The following is a 22,463-nucleotide window of genomic DNA, read 5'->3' on the forward strand; positions in this document are numbered from 1 at the left end:
GTAGAGGCAAACAATAAATATGCTTTTCTGGCATTGGTGCCTTTTTTCTTTCTTTCTTTCTTTCTTTCTTTCTTTCTTTTTTATTTTATACATATATATTTTTTTTTTTGGCGCATACAAGATAACAAGGACCAATATACCCCGGTATGTATTAACTATTACGCAAGGAAAAAAATTGAAAAAATAATAAACCAGGTGAAAGTTAAATCATTTCTACAAATTGATATAATGAAACTATTGCATTTAGTATTCCATGTCATCCCCATTTCATGTTTTTTTTTACACATTTTCATTTTATTAAATTCAGTTTAAGAGTATATGCTAAATAAGTACTTCAAATGATGCAGAGCTGACGTTACCTTCACTATTAAGTTAGAATACAATATAACTGCCCAAATATCGATGAACAAAACTTTTTAAATTTTAAAATGAACTTAAGAAGGTATAAAACAGATTTTTAATGAATGATAACGAATAATAAACTTGTTTTAAAAGTAAATTAGAATTTCAATCTTAAATAGCCAGTTATTTCACAAAACCTTGACTTTTAACAATAAACTATATATACATGTAGCTCTGCTGCACGCAAAATGTTGTGGACTATATGAGGTTTCAACCTGCCCCGAGCTAAGTGCCCGCTCTCAAAGGTTTCCAGCCGTTTTTGGTTCTTAAATGGACTATATTGTACGATAAGACATTTCTGTGAAATCTGAATCAATAGCTTTATTTTGATGCCCTGTACGCAAACCTCATTCGATCACAAACCTATGTAATGGAATTTTTAAGCAATTTAAAAAAGTTACTTTTAAATGCAGAATTAATTATTTTCTTTGGAGACGCCGCACTAGAGAAACTTTTTTACTGCCGAAACTTTCTTGGCCTCGTTGGATATGATCACTTTGCAAGATAATGTGATACTTGTTTTGTTACCACGTAGTTTTTCCCATTAATTGACGAGTGGCTTACTTACCCTGGGGATCAAACTAGCCCGGTCTCCCGTAAGTTGATTTTTATAGCATTTAAGTAAATGAAGAAAGTAAACTTTGATTAAATAGTTAGAAAATGGCTTTGCGTCAATATGTTTAACTAATTGCACAAAGCAACTATATTTTCAAATTTGTTCTGTGAAGCCGTAAACCGACCGGTTTTGGTTGAACGCGTCTGATAGGGATCACCCACAGTCTGCATTATGAAAATTTCACAAGCACCCTGCTACCGAGGGAATGGAAATTTGTTTTCACCAGTTTTTGGACTGTTCACATGGCTGAGCAGTCGCATTTGCTAAATTACGGAAATACATTTTATACTACATAAGCTATCGAGTATATATATTTGTTTCACTAAAACCCAAACCCTCAAAATACATGTGGGACAAAGATTCAAAAGAAAAATTTTATGATGCACTCCTAAGCACTGAATGTCAAAAACATATATCAGACCTCCTCCAAACAAATCACTCAGAGACTCTAGTAGGCAAGTTTAATACTCTAATGCAATTGGCTGCAGAAAAATCACTGAGGTGCATAACTAAATACAAAACAAGACAAAAAACAAAGCCATGGTATACTAAAACACTAGCAGATATGAAAAAACACGTAAAATCTCTAGCAAAGGCTCATTCTAAGCATCCTTATGACCCAGTGGTTTCAGGGAAATACTTTACGGCACTCAATAAGTATAAAAGGGCTTGTAAAAAGGCATCTTCTCAGCATAGGGCTAGTCTTCTGGAGAGATTACAATCTATGGAGTCGGAAAATCCTAAGGCTTTTTGGAAGACAGTACAAGAGTTAAATGTTAAGAACACAATACCGAACCCAGCCGAGCACATAGATCCTCTCACATTCTATCACCATTTTGAGAAATTGAACATGACAGGTGAAAATAAGCAATATAATGACGGATTTAAAGTTGAGATAGAGAAAAAACTAGTGGTATTGGAATCACAAAACTCCAGCAAAAACTGTCTAGATTATGAATTCACTCCTGATGATATTATGAAGCAAATTAATTTGCTTATAAACAATAAAGCACCTGGGGAAGATAAAATCAGCAACGAAATGCTAAAAGCAGGTAAAACAATCATCCTCCCAGTGTTACATAAACTTTTCAATGCTGTATTTCATAGTGGAATCTACCCTAAGATCTGGAACCACAGCTACATACATGTAGTACCCCTTCTTAAGTCAGGTGATCCTAGTGTGGTTGACAATTATCGTGGTATTTCCATCTCAAGTTGTGTCGGCAAACTTTACAATTCCCTTCTCTTGAACAGACTGAAAGCTTTCTGTGCAGATAAGAATGTTCCCATAGCTAACCAGGCTGGATTCAGGGATGGCTACAGTACCTCAAATAATCTATTTATTCTAAAATCCCTGATTACAAAATTCTCAAGGTCAAAAAAACGGTTGTATACATGTTTTGTGGATTTCAGTAAGGCCTTTGACTGTGTCTGGAGGAATGGTCTGCTTTTCAAACTGCTTAATATAGATGTAGGTGGAAAATTCTACAATAACATAAAATCGATATACGAAAACTCCACCGCATGTGTCAAAACTACCCATGGACTGACAGATTCTTTCCCAACATTTAGAGGAGTTAAGCAAGGAGATACACTGAGCCCCTTCCTTTTTAATATATACATTGATGACATACTTAGACTTATAGATGAATCCCAAAGCAAAGCTCCATCACTTGATGGAAAACCTGTTACTGGTCTTTTCTATGCTGATGATCTAGTTTTGTTTTCGGCAAGCGCCTCAGGCCTTCAGCACAGTTTAAAATGTTTGGAAGAATACTGTGATAGATGGAGGTTATCTGTTAACTTAAAAAAGACTAAAGTTGTTATTTTTAATAGTAAGGGAAAAATACATGATCACACTGGTGTTAATACAGAACATTTTTATCTCCATAACCAGTTGGTACCAGTAGCAACAAGCTACCTATACCTAGGTCTCCTCTTCACAAGATCCGGCTCGCTAGCCCCTGCACAACAAAATTTACATGACAGAGCACAAAAGGCCTTTTTCAGTCTCAAGCGCAATCGTCCTCTGGCTAGTACCATTCCCACCTCCTTAAAAGAAAAGCTTTATGACACACTGATTTCCCCAGTTGCAACATATGGAGCAGAAATATGGGGGTTCACTCCATTTAATGATAAATCGCCAATAGAAAAAATACATCTTCAATTTTGCAAGCAGCTTTTAGGGGTGCATTCCAAGTCTTGTAATTATGCTGTCCGAGGAGAACTTGGGCGCCTACCAAGCTACACAAAAATCCAAATACAAGTGATCAAATACTGGGTCAAAATTTTACACTTAGATGATGGTGTTCTACTAAAACGGGCATACTTAGATGAACTAAAACACTTTGATCTTCTGTCAAATACTAACCTTCACAACACACGCCACAGTATGTCATGGAGTGAAGGAGTAAAGAAAATTCTTGTAGAAAATGGGTTCGGAGACGTATGGGTCAAACAGAAAGTAGACAAAAACTTCATGAAATCTTTTAGCGTTAGACTTAGAGACAGTAGTATACAACTTTGGCATAGTAGGATATCGCAAGAAAATCTCAAATTGAGAAGGTATAAAACTTTCAAACTTCATTTTGAGAAAGAAAAATATCTTGATATAATACAAGATAAAGAAAAACGTCAAACCCTAACCAAATTCAGAATCAGCAGCCACAATTTGCACATAGAAACAGGTCGCCACGTCAAGGGTAAACCAACACCAGTCGAAGACAGAAAATGCCAAATCTGCCACTCTGGATTTATAGAGGATGAAGAACACTTCTTAATTACCTGCCCTCTGTATACAGAACACAGAAAAGAACTCTTTAAAATAATACAAAGCAGCCACACATGCTTTGCACATTTAAACAACAAAGATAAATTCCACTTTATAATGAATAATCCATACGAAACAGTGATAATTTCCTTGGCCAAATTCCTTAACCTTGCTTTTAACAAAAGAAACTGTGCTATATCTTCAACGTCATGATGTCTATCAATAACTACTATAAATACGAAGATTTAGTTCACATAGTAAAAACATTGGTACATTTCTATACATGTATTTTGGTGCTATTTATCTATGTATTTTGCTATTACTATTATCATTATTATTGCTGCTATTACCTTATCTATGTACATTTTCACCAGCTCAGGCTGGTGCAGAAAGTATGAATAAAGCATATATATATTCTCGCCCTTCAGGGTATTTGAGTAGTAAGAAATCAGCCTGAGGGTTACCATCGGCCTGCGGATTGACGTTTGGATCGTTTGTTCCTTAACTTCATTTTTATTAGGGGTGGGAGGATCTATTGCTCCCAATGCTTTTTTAAAAATTGTTTTTTTTTACATTTTAAAAAACCCTTTATATATTTCTTGTGTATTTATCATCATTTTGTTTGTTTTTAAAAATCCTATCTTGTCTTTTTTATTTTCAGTCGCGTATCATTGTTTATAGTGCGCTTGCCCTGCAGTTTTTTTCCAGTTCATTATTGTGTTGTTTCAACAAGCTGGTAAACAAACAGTTAAGCAAAGGCTTGGACGCCGTGCGCGCCTTACTGTTTGTTGTATAAATCATTTAGACACAAAGATATTTGATATAAATGTTTGAGTATAAGGACAAATACTGGTTTTGTCCACTGCATGCCTTATAAAAACTTTATAATGCTCTCCTGTTAAATGCATGTTTCTAAAGGGGTTGAGATCTATTGCATCCTCCCAAAATCGTTTTAATGCCATTCGTATCATTACGATGACGAAATCAATATTGTATATCTAAAATTCATGTTTCGGATGTTTTTTTTTTTTTTTTTTTTTTTTTTTTTTTTTTTTTTTTTTTTTTTTTTTCAACTAAATCGGGCATTGGGATATTTTAAATTTATCGATTTAAACACATCCCCACAAAGAAAAAGTCATGATTGCAGCCCTTAAAGGAATGAAATCTAGAGGATGTTGTTTCAATACGTATTTGGACTTGCGGGTGATCGCATTAATGGAAAAAGACAGCTTGCATATTGAAATTACACTTTTCCATGCAAACAGAAATTATCATGTTCGTCGCAAAGGTTGATCAGTGTGTTTCTTAATGATTTCAAGTCAAAATTTGACTTTCTAAAATCCATCTTAGATCTTAAACATTGATAAAAAACAGTGCGGTTTAACGGAATCTTGGTCATCTAATGAAGGATCGGCACGGAGTTTGTTCGACTATTCTCACTTTCAATACCATAATTAGAAGTAGCGAGTGGTTATCGCTATCGCTACGCGGGTCTGTCGCCGTCTAGTGGTGCACAGAAATGCCAAGTAGATAAAAGAACGTTATATCTACTTTTCCATTTAATAAGATTTAACACAAGGAAATACAATTCATCTCATTTTCCATGAATAGTCTTTCATGGGCCACTGTTATCATTATTGGTAATCAGCCACATAGAAATACTTGGCGAAGGCAAATAACTATATATATATATATCATATTTATACAAGACCGATATACATGTAGTTCTATTGTCTCTGGCAGTACTTATTGGCTTTCATATGTTATTATGCTATATAATGTTTTTGCATTATTTTAGGCCTTAATGTCGCAGAAAGAGAAATTGATAGGTGGTACATTGTTAGTAGTGTTTTTTTTTTAACACGACGCTCGTAAACTTAGATGTTCAAATAATATACGTTTGCACACAAATGTTAGAGCTAATTTTGTGCCATTACCTCTTTTATATACAAAATATGCCTATATTAATGGCCCTATATAGGCCCTTATAAGAAATTTGCAAAAACTTCTGTAGGATCCTATGTCACCTCATATGGTTAAATTGATTGATTGACACAACAAGCCAAGGGACATTTTATAGTGTTACCATCAGGTTGATTCTTGCATCTTAACGGTGTTCTTGTAGCAGCTGCTGTGATTCAGCGAGCATTTTTCAAACGTAAGTCACATCAAAGGTCTGAACATAATAGGGTGGTTCACATACGGAGAAGCAGATTAAATGAGTACAAACCAGGGCCCAGTTTTATAAAGGACGTTTAGCACTAACCAGTGTTTAACTCTAACCAGACTAATAGTCTGTTAGTAAACTGACCTTTAAATAATTATTTAATCCAGTTAAACACTGGCCAGTTAACTAATTGGCTGTTTTCCGTCAGAAGACTGTACATAAAACACATTTTAACCATCTTTTAGTTAACGGTGTTCTTGTAGCAACTGCTGTGATTCAGCGAGCATTTTTCAAACGTAAGTCACATCAAAGGTCTGAACATAATAGGGTGGTTCAAATACGGAGAAGCAGATTAAATGAGTACAAACCAGGGCCCAGTTTTATAAAGGACGTTTAGCACTAACCAGTGTTTAACTCTAACCACACTAATAGTCTGTTAGTAAACTGACCTTTAAATAATTATTTAATCCAGTTAAACACTGGCCAGTTAACTAATTGGCTGTTTTCCATCAGAAGACTGTACATAAAACACATTTTAACCATCTTTTAGTTAATGGGTGTTAGGGGAATTTATCCACTGGTTAGTGCTAAACGTCCTTTATAAAACTGGGCCCTGGATTTGTATTCACTCGGCTGTTCTGAATACATTAAGACTGATAAATATCACCGAATGACGCCGATGGGGTGATTCGTATTAAAATTTAATGGTCTTACAGCATGTTAGTCAATGACATGTATGAGAACACGTCTGACTAAATAAATAGCATAATAACATAGGAAAGCCAATAAGTACTGTCAGAGACAATAGAACTACTTGTATATTTGTCTTGTATAAATATGATATATGCAGTTATTTGCCTGCGCCAAGTATTACTGTGTGGGTGATTGCCAAAAACATGTATTTTTCTCAAATAAAGTGCAGTTTTACATGCTGTAAGACCATTAAATTTTAATACGAATCAAGCCATCGGCGTCATTCGGTGATATTTATCACTGATCAACCTTTGCGACGAACATGATAATTTCTGTTTGCACGCAAAAGTATAATTTCAATATGCAAGTTGATCTTTTCCATTAACGCGATTTCCCGCAAGTCAAACACGTATTGAAACAACATCCTTTAGATTTCAACCCTTTAAGGGCTGCAATCATGACTTTTTTCTTTGTTGGGATGTGTTTAAATCGATAAATTTAAAATATCCCAATGCCCGATTTAGTTGAAACAACCGACTGAAAAAAAAAACATCCGAAACATGAATTTTAGATACACAATATTGATTTCATCATCGTAATGATACGAATGACATCAAAATGATTTTGGAAGGATGCAATAGACCTCAACCCCTTTAGAAACATGCATTTACCAGGAGATCATTATAAAGCTTTTCTAAGGCATGACAAAACCAGTATTTGCCCTTGTACTCAAACATTTATATCAAATATCTTTGTGTGTAAATAATTGATACAACAACAAGACAAGATAGAATTTTCAAAAACAAACAGAATGATGATAAATACACAAGAAATTTATAAAGGGATTTTAAAATGTAATAAAACAATTTTTAAAAAAGCACTGGGAGCCATAGTTCCTCCCACCCCTAATAAAAATGAAATAAACGAACAAACGATCCATAAGTCAATTCGTAGACCGATGGTAACCCTCAGGCTGATTTCTTACTACTCAAATATGCTGAAACGCATGAAGATATACTCGATAATTTATTTAGTTTAAAATGTATTTCCGTATTTTAGCAAATGCGACTGCTCAGCCATGTGAACAGTCCAAAAACTGGTGAAAACATGAATTTCCATTCCCTCGGTAGCAGGGTGCTTTTGAAATTTTCATAAGGCAGACTGTGGGAGATAACACAGCAATTTATCAAACGTGCGTCTAATTACCCAGGGGATGGTTGGGAAATAGGTGCCGCAACTCAAACGGTCGTTGGCATAGTTACAAACACGGTGTAGGTTTTATCTTGTGCAAAAGGAGTATGCTTGCTAAATGAAAAAATATTTCATAGCTTGTCAAAGGTTGTCAAGGGGGGGGGGGGGAGAGAGGCATTCCTATCCCACGCGTTTCACCAAAACCGGTCGGTATACGGCTTCGCAAAACAATTTTAAATATATACCCGTCTCTTAATATCATAAGTTCAGTTTGTGCAATTAGTTAAACACATTGACGCAAAGCCATTTTCTACTTATTTTCACCGTATTTTATCAAAGTTTACTTTCTTCATTTACTTATATGTGTAATTTGTGTTATACTTTTATCTAAAATAACAGGAGACCGGGGAAAGTTGGAACCCGGGGGTAAGTAAGCCACTCGTCAATTAATGAAACAATTACGAGATAAAAATACAATTATCAAATAATCTTGCAAAGTGACCATATCCAACAAAGCCAGAAAGCGTTGTTAGTAAAAAAAGTTTTACTAATGCGGCGACTCAAAACAAAAGAATTCTGCATTTAAAAGTAGCCTTGTTAAGTGCTTTAAAATTATATTTTCATACCTTTGTGATCGGCTTAAGTATCGTATTGGGCATCAAAATAAAGATGTATGTTTCAAAATTTACAGAAATGTCGTATTGTAGTCCATTTAAGAACCAAACCGGCTGCAAACCTTTGAAAGCGGGCATCTTGCTCGGGGCAGGTTAAAACCTCATATAGACCACAAACTTTCGCGTGCAACAGACCTATATAGCTTACCGTTAAAACTAAGTCAAAGTTTTGTGAAATAACTGGCAATTTCAGATTTAAATTCTAATTTACTTTTTAAACAAGTTAATTATTCGTTATCATTCAGTAAAAGCCTGTTTTATTCCATCGTTAGTTCATTTTAAAATTATAAAAAGTTTTATCCATCGATATTTGGGTTGTTATTTGTTTTTAAACACAATAACGAAGTTAACGTAAGCGCTGCTTCATTTGAAGTACTTATTCAGCACATACTCTAAAATTGAATTTAATAAAATGAAAATGTGTTTAAAAAAAGGCATTTCATGGTGATTCCATGAAATACTAACTGTAATAGTTTCATAATATCAATTTGTAAAAATGATTTAACTTTCATCTGGTTTATTATTTTTGCAATTGTATTCCTTGTGTAATAGTTAATGCATGGCGGGGTACATTGGTCTTTGTTATCTTGCATGCGCAAAAAAAGGCACCAATGCCAGAAAAGCATTTTTATTGTTTGCCTCTACAATACGGTTTAGACTAATGTGCAGCTTGATACTAGTAACAAGTTCAGTTCACGTTTCAGCTTAAGTTGAATGAAAAAGAGAAGCACTTGGTCTTTGGGTTTTCCTGAAAGGTGTATAATCACGTGGCGGCCACATGATCTTGACCACGTGATACGGTAAATGTTCATAGCGTAATTTTTGAAGAATTCATTTATATCAAACCTTCCGCAAAATTAGGAGATCCACTTTATTCTGCAATTGCATCTGCCTCAAAAACAAAGTGTAGTGAAATATTAACAAGGGGAAGCAGCATATGTCGCGACCTTGAAGCTAGTCTTGGTGACAGTATTCCAGGATATGATACTTCCCTCGTTACCATTGGCGCATACGGCCAGGCCGGGGATGTCCACAAACTCCTTGTTCCAGACATTGATGCCGCCGACATATCCAACGAATGACGGATATTTGGGATACCCTTCAGTCATTGCCTCCAAATGGGTGTGTCCAACAACCCAATCACCACCTAAAATTACAGAATGAAAAAAAAAATATTTGACTTGTCATTTCACTTTGTTAATTAATGTTCCAATGTGAAACAAAGATGCTGCAATGGATTAGTGCTAAGGAAGTAAAATCATAGGCCCAATGATATTGAAAGAATTGAACCACTTATATCAAATTAAAACCAGTTATTAATATAACACTCGTGCAGTAAATCTTTATTTTTCAGATGTCATGTCTCTGGCCTTACCTCCAGCTATGTGCGATACATTCACAGGAAAACTCAGCGTGTGGAAACCATCCCTATAGATATCTAACTTCCTCTTGACACCGCTCCACATGACACATGAGAAATGCCAGTTTCCGTCCGCTGGTAGAGGCGCTTCGCCACCGTAATACCCGTCCAACACGCTGATCCCATTTAAAATGACAGAATACCCATGACCGCGAGGACTGTAGGAAATCTCAATACTCCGAGGGTGGCGTTTAGAGCCGTAGGAGAGAATGGGGCCGCTTGAGGTACGGATGGTTTTGATCCAGGCACAGGTAGTGAAAGTGTCCAAGTCAGGGGTAGTTGTCTCCAATAGTGCCCAAGACAACTTGTTAGCTGGCTCTGGGAAGTGTAGAAACCTACGGCCAGCTGCAAGTATAACACATATAATAACTTAAGAAAATTAAGACACAAAGAAAAGTCACACATACTGGCAGCATTGGAATCAGTCAGCCCGGTATATATATACGCATATACGCACAACACCATTTACGCGAGTGCGGAATTTTTGGAAAACAAACGCACGCACACCTTTTCACTCGAAAGTTCCATGTCACATGCAAGAGGATTATAAACTACCTGTTGAATATTGCCCATACCGTCATGATCATTGCCATTGATATAATACAGACGCCGGTAACTTGGTTAAGTAAGAAATAAACGAAATATTTCAGTCAGCTGTCTGACCAATGCTTGGTACTGATTCATGTCATAAAAATCAATAGTAGTAAAATCAAATACAATAAGTATTGATCTGAAACATTATCTATGCATTAATCTGACATAAAAGAGTGGCATTTCGTTTAACTGGACTACCACTGCTTTATTTTTGGGTGTAATTAGACTTAATTTTTAGTCTAAAAATAAAATCAATTTTTAAAATTTAAAAATATTAAAGAAACAGTCAAGTGTTTCCCAGCCCATTCCACTCTTACCTACCTGTTTCTCTGTAGAAACAAGACGTCAAAACTAACGCTACAAGTAGAGATTGTCCAAACATGGTGGTGGCTCTCTAAAAGGAAAAGGTCAGTTGGCATCTCCTTTTATGATGTTGCTAATTAGATTCTTGATAACACGTATGGATAACCTTTATGTAAATTGCGTTATATCATACATACCATCTTTTTCGTGGTCGTGGTCGTTGAAGTAAAATTCAGAATGACATGCAAAAAAAACCTTGAGATATTTTTTAACCTGCGCATCCACTCTGGTCTATAGGTTAGTAGAATTGTTTCAATAATGTGGGGTCGTAGACTACGATAGGTGGGGGGGGGGGGCAAGTAACCTCGCCCCTCCCATACGATTTATTTCTTGAAAAATCACATTCATATTTAATTTCATGTGTTGTTGCCACCCTTTTCTATTGTCTCTTTTCATCAGGAGACCATACTATTCCGTTTTTCATCGACTTTTCACAAGTAATTTACTCCGACCTATTAACAATTGTGTAGTGATGTAATGATACCCTGTCATTCGGTATCAAATGTTTATTGTGGCAATGGAGAATGCATTCAAATGAGCGAAAGATGCCACTTGATACCCCACTGTAAAGATGGTTCAGATGAAGCACAGTGCACAAATGCCTACAGGAAGAAATTATATTCTTGTTTTTCTGATACATTACTCCTGTATTCACAGAAACACGATGGCGTGGTAGACTGTCTAGGGCCCGTTGAAGAAGACGAGATAGATGACTGGTTGTTACAACAAACATCGATTAAGCACTGTGGGAATCAGTACAACAGGACGTGTCACAACCACACCTGCGACAAATATTCTTATCATGAAAAATCATTTTTCCTCCGTGAGCCTTCATCCGGCAAAAAATACAGTAATACCCAGGTGTTCTATAGGAACGCACCTAGCTTTTACGAAAGAAATACGTACGACATATTATCAACCTGTAGGACTGGGAACCACCTTGTACAAAACGTGTCTCGCCCAATATTTGATTTGGACATTGACAATAGATCAATTATTTTTTTTGGCCCCAGAACGTCGCCATTATGCCACGGGATCACATGCCCCAAAGATTTATACCACCAATGCCCATCGTCGTACTGCATACCTGCCAGATCAGTTTGTGACGGGATCAAAGACTGTCACGATGGCAGTGACGAAATAACCTGTAACAGCTACTCCTGCCCAGGTATGCACAGATGTCGGGGACAGAACAATTGCTTGCCACAGAGTCAGGTGCGGGACGGAATCACTCAATGTAAACTGCATGATGATGAGGTATTCTATGGTTTTCAGTGTCCACCCGAGTGCTTTTGTGAAGGGTTTTCGGTAATTTGCCCCAGAGCAGTATTCAAGAGGTCGCCAAATTCTGATCAGAGTAGATTAACTGAGTCGCCTCTTATGATAGGAAGAGATATGGTAAGGAGTCTCATATTAAAATATAATCATATATCAGGGGTCACACTGGACAACTGCACGCGACTGTTATATCTTGACTTATCAAACAACTCACTGGTGGAAGTTCATAAAACTATGTTTCAAGACACTGTCAATCTACGCAGGATTGATCTCTCAGAAAACAATATCCGAAGTGGTGCATTTTCCAATATGATTTCTCTTCAAGTGCTGAACATAAGCAACAACCCAATTACTACTGTTCCGCGCCACTCTTTCCACAATCTCCCTGCTTTGCAGTATCTTGATCTGTCAGCTGGTCTACTACTTGTCCTGGACAACTGTTCGTTTTATAACGTCTCCGTTGGTGTTTAAAATATATCGAAAAACTTTGTCCAGACATTTAATGCATGGCTGTTCTGTGGTTGGCACAAAGTGAAGGCGATTGATCTGTCTGGAAACCCATTGGAAGTTAAACAGGAAGGGCTACCAAGTGATGTCGACATACGTTCGGAGTCTGCTGCATGTATCATCAATCAAATTTATGTCAGTCTCAAGTTGATTTTTTTGCTTCGTGTTCAGATATGTTTATTGATAAAGTAATTAAGTACTCGTGTTTTGGTATGGGTCTTCTTTCTGTGGTGTCCTCGTTGGGATTGTTAAAATCGTATTTTAGTTTTGAAGGACTGTTTAGGATGAAAGAAATTGCTGTTGCCTTGAATGTCATTGAAATGCAAACGATTATACCAGTTGCGATAATATTTGTTAACAGTATGCTGATGACAGATACTTATTTCCACATGTCTAATTCCTGGCGTAGAAGCCCATCATGTCACGTTGCATCTTTTTTCTACATTTTGCCTCAGGTTTGTGTTACTATAATAGTGTTTTTTTGCTGCTATACAGGCGATTATATTACGACCCGCTGGAATCGAAAAAGCACAAGTGTTAAGGCGCATAGTGTGCGTTGGCATAATTATTGTCCTCACCGCGTACAGACGAGACAAGAAGCAAGGTGACGCGGAGTTTGAAGTTTGAACTAAGAATATCTTGCAATCGAAAGTCAATGCCACAACACAAGCAACTTTCTGCTTTAAAAACTGCTTTTTGGTGTAGCCAAAAAATGCATATATATTATACACCTTATAAATAATGTATATGTGTATGAAAGGCAATGGCTTTACGGCTAGAGAGATAGATTGTGCCGATGTACTGTGTTAGTTGAGATTGTTTTGTGTTGCTACCGGTAGATGTCTCTATAAGTAAAGTACAGTCTGGGGTGTCAGTTTGAATCTCTTGTAATAAAATATTGTGTGACCTCTAGTGATTAGTACCTTAAAGGTAAAACTGCCCATTATATAATAATTGGTTCTGATTGGTGAACTTGAACATGTATATAAGGGGTTATTTGAAATAAATCGCTCTCTTATTTGGCTCTTCTGTGGTTCTTGTGTGACTCAGGACCCTTATCCTTTGGCGCTTCGTATTAGAAACACCCACACCAGTGAGTATTGTGTTGTTCTTTTAAATTTTAAAAGGCACTTGGCCACGGCGGCGTAACAAGATTCCAATGATAAATTATGATATTGGTTAGATAAAAGAATGACAAATGAACTATTCTCAAGTGGAGTCACTATCTATATACGCTAATCAAGTATTCTTAGACAGTGCATGTTATATAATAATAATATTTGTTATGAGGGGGGGTCACGGGGGTCCTGGCCCCGCTTCGATTTCTGGTCCCCTCTTGAAATTAGAATTTTGACTAGCTGAATCATAGTTCCTAACAGTACCAAATGGCACCGCTCACCCTCTAAAATACCACAAATTTTCGGGGCCCGCCGTCGGCGCAACTATGTGAGAGCGTGAGATGTTATACATGCATGCATAACGTGTGTATTGATGGATATCAAACTCGCTATGACAACGTAACAAAGTGTAATGTGCATTGTAGAAACATACGTGCGCGCATGTATGACGTCGCACGCACTCACATAGTTGCGCCAACGAACAACAAATAACGTAAACAGAAACAACAATCTACACGCTATTTGGTAACGTATGCAACCACATCCTATAGATTTCAATCCTTTTAGGGATGCAATCCTGGCTTTGTTCCTTTTGAGATGTATTTGAAATTATATTTGTTGAATATCTCAATAAAAATGTCCAATTTAGTTGAAACAACCGACTGAAAAAAAAAAACAACCTACTGGAACATGCTTTTTAGATATACAGTGATGATTCCATTTCATCATCGTTATGAAACAAATGGCAATAAAACTATCATTGAAAGACGCAATAGATCTCAACCCCTTTAGAAACATGCATTAACCAAGAGAGCATAATAAAGCTTTCCTCGACGGGGCTTTCATCTCTTTCTTCAATCACGCAAGCTGAATGGGCTTGAAAAAAAATACTTGATAACTTATTTCATTTAAAATTTGTTTCCTCAATTTAGGAAATGCGACTGAGCAGGCGTGCAGCCATGTGAACAGTCCAAAGACTGTTGAAAACTTTGATGTTTATTCCCTTGGTAGCAGGGTGCTTGTGAATTTTTAATAGGACAGACTATGGGAGACCACACAGCAATTTACCAAATGTGCGCCTTATTACCATGGGGATGGAAGGAGTATGTAAATGTGTGGTTTTGGGCCTTTCTAATAAAAGTGAAAAAAAAAACGACAAGTATGAGTTCACCGGATAACCAATAACAAATGTATACGAGGCCTATTATGTGTATGCAATTCGACTTTGAATTGAACTGTGTGTCAGTTTGCGTCCGTTGAGATTTGTAATGACAGAAAGATTATGTCAAGGATCAACAGTAACCAATTATTTCTGGATTGGTTTGGTTACCACCACAGATAGATGTTGCATCATTTCCTGCATTACTACTAAAAGCTCATCGATATCAATTAATCTCAGTATTGCTCCAAACGGAACAATGAAGAGGAAACGTTCACAAAAACCGATACTCTTCAGTAAATTGCCTAAGACAATAGAAATATCTGCCTAGCATACATGATTCATGTTGTAATATGCCTGCACCAAGTGTTCCTATATGGTTGAGTACCAATAATGATAAGAATAACAGTGGTCCATGAAAGACAATTCATAGAAAATGAGATAAATTACATTTCCTATTGTTCAATCTTATTAAATGGAAAAGTAGATATAACATAGCATAAGCTTCCTTAGTTGTCATATTTACCCCTTAATGAGTTTCGACAAAATGGACTATCAGCACACTTGTGCGTTCAGCTATCATTGTTTTTGTGTGAAATAGACTTTTTTCGAGAATGGCGCCTGATAACATGCAAAGTTGAGCTCTTTTACCTACACGGCATTTCTGTGTCCCACTGGACGGCGGCAGAAACCCGAGACCGACCTTACTATAACCATTCGTCACGTCTTATTGTGGTTTTAAGGTTGAGAATAGTCTAGCAAAATGTGTTTCTTTAATTTAGAAAATGCGACTGTTCAGCCATGTGAGAAGTCCAAAAACTGGTGAGAACATACATTTTCATTCCCTCGGGTATTACCTTACCCAGCAGACAAACGACATTGATTCACCGTTGAATCAACGTTAATTTTGGTGGATCAACGTTGAATCAACGTAGAATCAATGTCGTTTGCCTGCTGGATTAAGTATTTCTGCTCCAGGGTCTGATTACATCATCACTGTAAAAACAGTGTTTAGCTTTTAAACACATATATCACACGTTTAGCACTTGAACGCGTTTAGAAACGCCGATAGCTCTTCAAGCCTCTCACAGAAAAAAATGCTAGACATGTTTGGCAATGTTACACGTTTGATTCTATAACTACTTTTTCGCAAAACTAAACACATTGGCTAAGCACTTCCTCTGCTTAGCGCGCGGAGCTGCTTAACATATGGAGCTGCTAAACGTGTGGAGCTGCTAAACGCGTGGAGCAGCCTGCTTGGATACTTAGTGGACTTCCTTGCTATAACTTGTTACTATTCTAAAAATGTCTTTTAGTACTAAGTGACTTTTGCCAAAATCCTGTAATTATGGGAAGCAATGGCAAAAACCTCCCTACAAGCCAAGGCCTAGGTCATTTTTTCGGTCTACCATGGTATAAAAGTGCATTTTATTCTTATTCTTTATTAGTATATCCAACTATGATTTTACTTCAGACCTAAATGATAACCGACATTATATTAATAGGCGGATACAGGATAGGAATTGGAATAACAACCTTAATGAGGTCCTCACTTTCAAAATTTGGATAAACTCGAGAAGCCATCCATTTTTGAAGATGTGATCGTAAGCATCCATCTGTATCGGATGGCCTAGTAATTAGAGTGCCCGTCTACGAAGCTGAAGAGCATGGGTTCGTCTCCGTCTGGGAATATGCTACTTTTCCAAGGCAAAACTAGAGGATCAGAGAGGCGATACCGCCTCCGGATATTGTACCACCAGCTGGAGTAAGCGCATTCGTATGGACCCCCCCCCCTCCAAAAAGGGACACCATCACCAGTCTTGTGCTTGACAAGCTCTATAAAATGCAATCAACAAGAGTTCTCAAAATATGCAAAAAAAAAATATAACTAAAAATGGTACAATCAAGCAGATTTTCGAACTGACTTTTCCTACCATTGATCACTCCTGTGATTCTCTAGACAGAAGGCCTATTGGTTTTCCTTGAAATGTGTTGTCAGTGGTGCATATATGCTGACAAAAAAAGAAAACCTAGGGGCAACAACGGGCACATCTCTGCTAGTTTTGAAAATATGAGAGGCAAGAAAATATGCAAAGCTCAGTTCATGGTGAAAAAGTAGGTCAAAGGTCAATTTCAATATCATAGTATATGACTTCCTATTCAAGTTCTATAGTAACCATGGGCATTTCTTTGCCAATTTTGCAGAATTAAAGGCCAGAAACAGAACATGCAAAAAGCAGTTCATCATAAAAAGTAGGTCAAAGGTCAATTTCAAGGTCACAGATTGCCAGTTTATTACTTCCTATTCAAGTTCAATAGTAACTATGGACCTATCTCTGCCAGTTTTGGAGATAAAAGGGAACAAAAATTTGCAAAGTTCAGTACATGGTTCGGTTCAAAGTAGGTCAAAGGTCAATTTAAAGGTCACAGTAAATTGCCTCCAATGACTTTCTATTCAAAGTCAATAGTAACTATGGGCGTATCTTTGCCAGTTTTGGAGATAAAAGGGAACGAAATTTTGCAAAGTTCAGTTTCTGGGTTAAAAGTAGGTCAAAGATCAATTTCAAGGTCAAAGTTAGATTGCCAGTATATGACTTCCTATTCAACTTCAATAGTAACTATGGACCTATCTCTGCCAGTTTTGGAGATATAAGGGACTAAATGTTTCAATTTTGGAGTTACAAAAAAGTGCCATAAATTTCCTACAGAAAAAATTAATTAAAATAAAGAAAAAGTCATTTTGGTTGAAATTCTTGAAATGAGAGGTGCTCAGAAGTACCCGATGTTCAAATTTCATGAAATAATGTCATATTTGACCAGCAGTTGTCTGCCTTGCCAAGCCTTATGTTTTATTTTCCTGGGGTTCAAAATTTATTATACATTACCGTACTGCACATTTTGCTTTCACCACCACAATGTATTTTTTGATACAGCATCACTCGAAAACCGTATGGAATACAAAAAATGGAGACCACTATTACTGTTGGGCTTTTATATGCTCTACAAAATGCAAAAAAGAATGGGTCTCTAGCGTTAACGGTTCCCGAATTAGAGACAGTTTTCAGTTTCGATATCTTATGGCCGCTACTCCCGTGAAAATGCACCGATTGACCCCAAATTCACGGAGATGAAAGATAACCCAAAGGGTAACACTTTCCAATAATATTATTGGTTAGGTCTGTGTAGTTTCTGAATATCAGCGCAAATAATTTTTTTTTCGTAAAAAAACATTTTTTTGAAAATTTTGGCCCGTTTGACCTTGAAAAAAGGTCAAAGGTCAAATCCAAAGGCATATTTGAAATCTCCACATATGACTTTCGGTCAGCCGTCTGTAGAAATTTTTCCCATAATTCCTTCCGTAGGGTAGATAATTAGCATTTAATTTTGCCATTTTTGGACAAGGGTGCATTGCAATGAGCGCCACACCTAGACCCCAGCACTGATGAAGCCCTAATTTTACGTGGAACGAGTTGAGATTATAGGTGACCTAAATCCAAGAGATGGGTACGCAGGCCCTTGTAGTCTAGGAGGAGAAGCGGTAACGGTGACATGGCGGCGGAGCCGCAGGAGCCGGCGGAGCCGGCGGAACATACGGGTCGGGACTAAAACCATGTGTACCGCCAGCGCCTACAATAAGCATGACACGATACTAAAATGGTCCAGCGAGATGGCCTTATAATAACAGTACATTGTTATCTAAATGAGAGAAATGTGTAATAAATCAGATGTCAATGTTAATAGCAAAGCTCAGTTTTCATCTGTGACTGCCCGTGTATTACAATTTATATTTAAGTATATACATGTGCACTTATTTTTTTACATATTTCATTACGCTACTGTTTTTGTTTGGCCATAAACCTTCGTAAAACTATGCTAGAGCTTAAAAAGATTATCATTTTAATTACTTTTAATTTTATCATAATTTAGGAATAATAAAAGACTACTTGGGAACAAGATTAAAATAAAAAAAGACTTAAACTAAAATTTGAGACCGGTGTGACGAAACTTAGGGTCCGTGTAACAGAGAGTCCACCCCCCATTTAATTATACAAGTTAGGGTTGGCCTGAAGTAAGTGAGTCAAAATTTAAGGCGAGGCTTGCCTGGGCAAATTATTGGGAACCTGTCACGTTAGGCCGGTACGGCAACGGGACAGCGTCTTCTAAAACAGCCATAATACACATATCCACTACACCAAATAATGAACACCAAATAATGAATTTCACCTCTTTTATTTAACACATTTGTCTCATTGTTTTAAATATTAATGTATCGGAATCAATAAAAGAACCATTATCAGATTGCACTGAGCCCATTTACTGATTACACAAGTTAAAGAGGGGCGCTTTTTCGCGCGTGCCAGATGCGTGCAGCACTACATAAGCGGCAGTCAAATTGAGATTTGGCGATGGGAATCAAAAAGACGTGGTGCATATTCCTTTCAATTTACACGATTTTCTCCGAATGTGGTCTCAGTGGTCACATTAATCACTTACCATCGTCTAATGCGCGTTCATTAATTCGCGAATGCTTGAAGAGATCTCTGTTGCAATTACCGGCGCTGACGGATTATAAAGCGTGGAAGTTAATTGAACAGTGTGCGTTGAACGAATGTGGGAAGCTAACGAATACACGTAGAGGGGGTGGCACATCATTTAAGGACAACACTTGGATATGCGGTGTTATTCAAAGTCCAAATTTTGGCCAAGGTTCTTATCCACCGGAGCACAGACAGAGATGGGAGATAACTACTACTGAGGGTAGCGGGGTAAGGTTAAGATTTAACAATTTCTCACTAGAATATTGCAACGATTATCTTTCCGTATCTATCGGCTCATGTAATGACTCCCGTCTATTCGGTAAATTTTGTGGACAGCTGACATATCTCAACTCAACGGAACTCATCCTACCCGGAAATAAGGTCTGCGTGGAATTTTTCACAAATCATGAGGACCAATTTTCCGGATTTCAAATCGAATCTCATGCAGTATTTTCAGACTGTCATCAGTTTCATCTACCTACAGTTTTGTCTTTACGTCGAGGTGAGTTTCATCCAAAAACAGCGCTCATTTCGACGCAGTGCAGTAGTAAAGTGGAATATCACGTTCATACGTATTTTTAATGAACAAAATGTATTTTAATAATTCCACTGTATCACATTTTATCGACAGATCATACCAACTTTCATTTTATATTTGTATAAATATGACAATAAATTATTATTATTATTATTATTATTATTATATCAGTGCTCCAGGTGGTGATCAAATTTTACTGCACTGGGAAATGTATTCAAACATTTCTTCAAACATCTCTGTGCCGTATACGTTACACGTATATGAAGGTCCCCCAGGATCCAGGATAATTTTGTATCCGACTGATACCCAAATTCCGTTGAAAAATGGTTCCATCCGCACAATAGGTTGGAATGCATTTTTTAACTTAACTGAGGAAAGGCACACACAGGACCCTACGCCATGGGTGTTTGTTGCCCGCTACACGTCTTTTGAAAGAAACATTATTCCAGGAGCATTATGCCAATATTCTAGAAATGCCAACGGCAGCCTGGACACGTCTTGTACAAACCTCAGTAACCACACTTCAGTTCGTTTACCTGTAACCCCTGGATCATTAGTTCGCTATGATGTCGATCTTTTCTCAAATTCCACGGTGAGTTTAGAAAGCAACTTTCGCACTTTGATATCACCCTTTGCCATCCCGTACGAAGTGGCTGGAAAAAATTGCCCGTTCTTTGGGATAGTATTTACTGGTTACAGTGACTTGCATAATAACTTGGCGGTGGTCGGGCCGAGTTGCAACTACGATAGTATGGACTACAGGGATGGTATGGAAAAACTCGAGGCGGTTATCTTTTTTAGTCGACCACGTGTAATATTTTACTGTTTTCGATTTGACGATGTCAATGGGTCGTGTTTAATACCTAAACGTAACATAACATTCAGTTTGTCCTATAGGCCTGAAGACAGCCATATTGTGCACTGGAATGAATCAGACAAGCAGTCCGTTGCTTTTCTGTATTTTGGCAGTAACAGCACATGCCAAACAAGATATAATGGAAGTTCTGGCCATGAATTTATTGAAAATGTGAGAGTGCCGATTAGATCAGATTGTCAAGTTCGTGGAATGCTGTTAATTTATTTGGTGATTCTAGAACAGCGGTATACGTTTTTCACATTTGATACTCAAATGGCGATATATTTTGAACAAAGATGGCGGGATTCTTTTCGAACACAATGTATCCTTTCTTACACAGCACACAGCAAAGGATTTGAGGGTAAAGTGTTCGAAATAACAACATCAAGGCGTTTCGATTACTTTATAAAGACTCACACTTTTTGTTCATCTTTATCTTTTACCAATGATCTGTGGTCAAAAACTAATTTAGAGATTTCGGAAGCATCTTTTGAAACTAGGGAAGTAAGAACGCGCAACGAAACGGTTACTAAATCTACAGGTGCATTATTCGGGTTTTGTGGACGACAATATACCAGAATTACATATACAATAACATTAAAAAAGGACATGTATTGCAAATGGTGCTTTTATTCGCTGAAATTCAGAATAAGACAATGTCGGCCTAATGGGACTGAACTCAAGCTTAAAATAGAAGAACATTCCACATCTGTCTCAGGTGAAGGGCATAACAAAGCTCCCACAGCTGGCATACTCGCTAGCACACCGACATTTATCTTGAAAATTAATGATTACGTCGATGCCTTGGTTGAATACACTTGGAACACTCTCAGTGCGTGGACAGTCTGTCTTGTCTTAGAACCTCTCCCCGCTGACTCCCAACCTGAGCTGGCAGCAGACCTTGACCTTTTTTACAATCTAGAAAACTATGTTGACATCTCTGACAGTTTAACTGAAGATTTTCATTACGGTACCAATGTGTCGTGCATCTTTGGAAAATGCTATAAATTACTTACCGAATTACAGTCCGGAGATGCCAGACCGCCCCTTACCTGGTTAAGATCACGTGAGCTGTGTATGGCCAGTGGAGGCGACCTACCGACCGCCTTGGACGATTTCACTTTAAAGGCCGTTTTGAATCAAACTGTAATTAATGCGCAGTGGTTTTATGAGATATACGTCAAACACCGGTTCCTCCTGTTCTTGGGTCTTAGGCGAGAAAAACAGGTAAGCAATTAAGTAACATATCACCATAGTACTCCCTACCTTATCTAGACAAACATCCATCTACTTGTAGCAATGAACAACTATTCCAAGAAAAGAGTTCCAATTTCGAAGAATACTTGCCGCGGCCTATTTTCAGCAATAAAACTCTATGGAATAATTTAATTTTTAGTACTTTAAAGTGGTTTGTTCTGCATATGAAATAACAATGCACATTGCAGAACTCTCCTTGACGGGACCCCGAGAGTCTGTACTGTATGCTGCGAGACGCATAATTTTTACACCTTAGTAATATAGCGGATTTGCCAAAAAAATTAATAATAATAATAATAATAATAATAATAATAATAATAAT

General features: G+C 37.2%; 1 protein-coding gene across 1 annotated transcript; it reads right to left on the reverse strand.

Moving 5' to 3' along the window:
* Nucleotides 1-9,125: 9,125 nt before the first annotated feature.
* Nucleotides 9,126-12,037, reverse strand: LOC106162539 (pentraxin-4-like). Its single transcript, XM_013539856.2, has 4 exons — nucleotides 11,978-12,037; nucleotides 10,849-10,921; nucleotides 9,889-10,278; nucleotides 9,126-9,660 (listed from the first exon to the last, which is right to left on the reverse strand). Exons 2-4 carry the CDS (start codon nucleotides 10,907-10,909, stop codon nucleotides 9,431-9,433), a joined length of 681 nt encoding a protein of 226 aa, XP_013395310.2. The 5' UTR covers nucleotides 10,910-10,921; nucleotides 11,978-12,037; the 3' UTR covers nucleotides 9,126-9,430.
* Nucleotides 12,038-22,463: the final 10,426 nt, after the last annotated feature.

Source organism: Lingula anatina, chromosome 8 (assembly GCF_051362555.1).
Source record: "Lingula anatina isolate TDL-2025a chromosome 8, LinAna3.0, whole genome shotgun sequence".
NCBI classification, from domain to species: Eukaryota; Metazoa; Brachiopoda; class Lingulata; order Lingulida; family Lingulidae; genus Lingula; species Lingula anatina.